The sequence below is a fragment of the Athene cunicularia genome (genome assembly GCF_003259725.1).
Source record: "Athene cunicularia isolate RWA chromosome 2 unlocalized genomic scaffold, athCun1 chr2_part1, whole genome shotgun sequence".
NCBI lineage: Eukaryota > Metazoa > Chordata > Aves > Strigiformes > Strigidae > Athene > Athene cunicularia.
The window spans coordinates 14,915,653-14,919,523 of NW_020799095.1; the positions used below are offsets into that span (position 1 = coordinate 14,915,653).

At 45.3% G+C, this 3,871-nt stretch overlaps 1 protein-coding gene across 4 annotated transcripts in view; it reads right to left on the minus strand.

Moving 5' to 3' along the window:
• Window positions 1-2,270, minus strand: part of GALNT15 (polypeptide N-acetylgalactosaminyltransferase 15) — a 29,300-nt gene extending 27,030 nt beyond the window's left edge. The window contains exons 1-2 of one of the 4 annotated variants that reach the window (XM_026842381.1): window positions 1,700-2,266; window positions 218-760 (exon numbers count right to left, since the gene is read on the minus strand). In XM_026842381.1, coding sequence (XP_026698182.1) covers window positions 218-760; window positions 1,700-1,725 — 569 coding nt within the window. In that variant the 5' untranslated portion in view covers window positions 1,726-2,266. The other 3 variants (XM_026842382.1, XM_026842383.1, XM_026842384.1) reach the window with 3 other exon arrangements.
• Between the last annotated feature and the right edge of the window lie 1,601 nt (window positions 2,271-3,871).

Sequence of the window (3,871 nt, forward strand, 5' to 3'; positions counted from 1 at the left end):
GCCGGGGCTGCCGGCGCGGGGAGGCTGGGAGCAGGGCTGGCGCTGAGCGCCGGGGGTGCTCCTCACACGGCACGGGGAGAAGAAACGTTACCCCGGACCGGGGCGGAGAGTTTGGTCGGGAAGACGCGGGGCTCAGAGGAGGAGAGGTTCGCGGGGGGACGGCGACGGGGGAAGAGGCGAGTTTTCTCCCAGAAATTAAATAGGCTGTTTTACTTACAACGGGTGTCGTACCTCAGGCAGGTCCCTGCGCAGAGAGACCCGCTCGCTGAGCTCTTCGTTAAAGCCGTGGGTTTCCAGGCCGAGCGGCTCCCCCGCAGCAGCCCCTTCCCCAGCCTGCAGAGGAAGGGGCAGGAGCTGGGACTCGGGGTCCCCCTCTGCCTTCCCCTCCGGCCGCCTGCTCGGCTGCTTCAGCACGCGGTAGCCCTTCCTGGCCTTGCTGTGGTTCCTTTTGCCGGTGGGCGATACAACGGCCACGATCAGCTCATCCTCCCGCAGGGAGATGAAAGGGGATAGCCCATCCAGAGGGTAGTACTGCTGGCTCTCCTCCTGGGTCTCCAGCATCTCTTGGGTCTCCGCAAAGCCCATCTGATACCCTTCCCGGAGGTTGAACTCCACAGGCTGGAAAGTCCCTTCCTTGCTCTGGTTGCTGGGTGGTGGGTTCAGCGTTGTAACCATCAGTAGCAAAAAGCCCAGCATCAGCAACAACAAGAGAAATTGCAGCTTACGTGATCCATATCTGCACTTCTTCCTCAAGAACATGCTGTTGGTGACAAAACGATACAGACTGTCATGTTAAATATCACTTGGATCTTCCTCAGACTCCAGTCCCCGGGTTGCAGCAAAGCCCCGGTTTTCACTATCTGCCAAGAGGATTTTTTTGCTCCCCTCACATTTCACTGATGCCGTTTCATGCTTTCTATTTAAAGACAAAATATAACATTCCTATTAATGTTGCACTTACTGTAGTAAAACGTAGCATGGATCCCGTGAGACAAAGTAGATCCTTTATTATACAAAGTCCCAGCTTAGTTAGGAAAGCACATGTTTAGCTGATGAAAAGAGTAACTAAAGTTTTGATTTTTTTTTTCCTTTTTAAATTCTAAGTAAAAAGAAATTCCATTTCTTATAGTTTCCTTCCAGAGTAGATCCTGCTTCTTCAAAGTTTCCAGTTGCTGCCTGGATTGAAGCTCCTTATCTCTGCAAGCAGATCTGACAGCTCTCCCCCGTTCAGAGCCTTCAAGTTAACTGTGATCAACAGATGAGAACTAGTCGGTCCCTGACTTTGTTTCACACATAACTACGGCACTCAGTCAGGAAGCACGTTGCCAGACATAATACAGAGCAATGTGTGCGTCTTTCTCTTGGTCCTAATGCCCTCACTGTTCTTGTCCTATCAAATCAAAACTTTGCAAAAGCTGTAAAAGGTGAAATATAAGAAGCAAAACGTTGTATTAGAAAAGAAATCAAGGCACACCATGAATCGCTCAGCTTCTGAATAGACATATTAAGCTAACAATGCTCAGAGCAAGAAGAAAGAACTTTATAAACTGAATAAAAGATGGAGTGCAGATGATTTATTTAACGTTAGATTTATTCGTATGGTAATGTGCTAGCTGGAGTATATGAGTACATTTCATATTCAATAAATATTTACAGCTGTAGGGATTTTAACAGTGACATAAGGATGCCAAATTATCACCTGGCAGACTGAAGTTTTCTCCTCATCCATAAATTTGGTGTTGCAGGGCAAGCAGCACTTCAAGTTTTCGATAGTCCAGAAATAACACGTAGAAAGCCTGGGCTGGAACAACAACTACTGACACTGAAAGAAAACAACGACTTCTGTGATTAAAGGGAGAGCTCAGTCTCAGAGGTCTGTTTGCTAATATTGCTGGCACCGGTGCTAGTGGGCACAGACTGTGTCATTTTTTGCTGCGAGGTGGATGCTCGTCCAATGGGAAGAGGGGTGAGACAGTCCACATGCTTCAGCATCACACGCCTCTTGGTCTGGCAGAGATCAGGTATGGATGTAACTCAGGTGTTACCAACCCTTTTGATGCTGGGGGAATGGGATGTAGTTTATTGCATATCTTGTAATATTTGATGAGCAGAAAGCTCCAGCTCTGGGAGGCATGTGATTACCGGAGAACTTCCATGTTCACCTTTTTTTAAAAAGTATATTTCTAGACATTATAGGTAAAAGGAAAGCCTGAAGACATGAATGAAGTATACTCTAAAGGAAACCAAGGGTTTGTTTTTTTTTTTTTCCTTCTCCCCCATACTTCCCTGTAAGATGTTCTGTAAGTTCAGCCTATGGTTCCTGGTAAGGAGCTTCTGAAAATTTAAATATGAGAGGACACCTACTTTCAAACTGAGACATGGCATTCAAAAGGAAGGATGGGATAGAGTACCTTAAAATTGTGAGGCATGTAGTGCCTCTCACTTCTGTCTGTACTCCCCTAACTGTCTTACACAAAATGCCTTGAGGTGGTGTGACCAGTCTGCAGTGTCTTGGCACCTTCGCTACCTCAGCTATTCTTGAAAATGGCCTTCAGCCATGAGAATATTACTCTTTATTCTACTTTTCATAGTGCTGGTGTTTTCAATAGGGAAGCAGCACACATTTGCATTAAAAAAAAATCTGAGTTCAAAAGCATTCATTTAAATAACAATATGTGTCAACCATAGAAAGACAAAATTAAATGGAAGTGAAGAGACCTGTCCTGGGCACTCTGCAAACAGCTGACACCAGTGACTTGCAAAAGGTTCAGTTCCACAGACTCCCATTATCAGGCATATGGAAGCAAAGAAAAGAAAAGGAGAAACTTAAGAGTGTGTGAAATAAATGTAAGAAAGTATTACTGGCTTTTTTTCTTTTCTGCTCTACCCAAGTATTTTGATTTAATTAATATTTTTGTCCTGGCCAAAATATTATAACAAGATGCTGCAACAATTCTGATCAAGATAATTCTAGCCTGCAGTGGTAACTGCGGTATAAATTCTGTCCTGGTATATTCTGTGTTGCTGAGCAAATCCACCTGGGTCACTCGTGCAGCTATATTTCAGCTACATATGAAAAGAGACCCAATTAACAAATTTCGGGGACAGAGCTGATAGGTAGCATTGTCACTGTAACATATGCATATGGAATCTGGCCTTTGAATATATGCTGACCATTTTAACAAAGAAGAAATGAACAATTACAAAGATGTTTGGAGGTCAGTCTAGTCAATTAAATGTGCGAGTATAAAACACTGGGTGGCACACTTCCTGGAGCCTCTATTCCCTGCCCAGCATGGACCTCTCTGTTGAAACTTTCTCTCAACCATCCCCCGTTCTGCACAACGAGCCTTCCTGATCCATCATCTCCCATTAGCCACTCTGTTTTCCAACCTCGTCTCTTAAAAATGAGCCAGGAAAGCACTGTTTTTTGTTTACTTCAAAACAAACCACTGCCAGCACACAAAAGAGAGATTGTCTTTCCAATGGATGAGCCCTTCAGTGTCTGAGAGGACTCTTGGTTCTGAAATGCACTTGAAGAACAGCATCACTTTCTTATCACCTCCTCACCTGGAAGTCAAGAAGACCACTTCCATGGTATTTTCTTTCTACCTGTGGTTACTGTTATAAAAAGCATGCTACATAGTAGATGTTCTGTGTCCCTTCCCTGGGACACAGAACAGGTTGCTCCTCCTGCCTAGAGTCCCTCTCCCCAGGCATCCTAGGACACTTTCCTGTGCATCCTTTGATGGAAGAGGAAGCAGCACTGCATGTCCCAGGCTCTAACCTCAGACCTAGAGCCACTGCCTTCTTCCCCACATCCAGGCTCTTAAGTGCTGCTTCATCCATGAAGCCCATGAAAGAGGCTGCC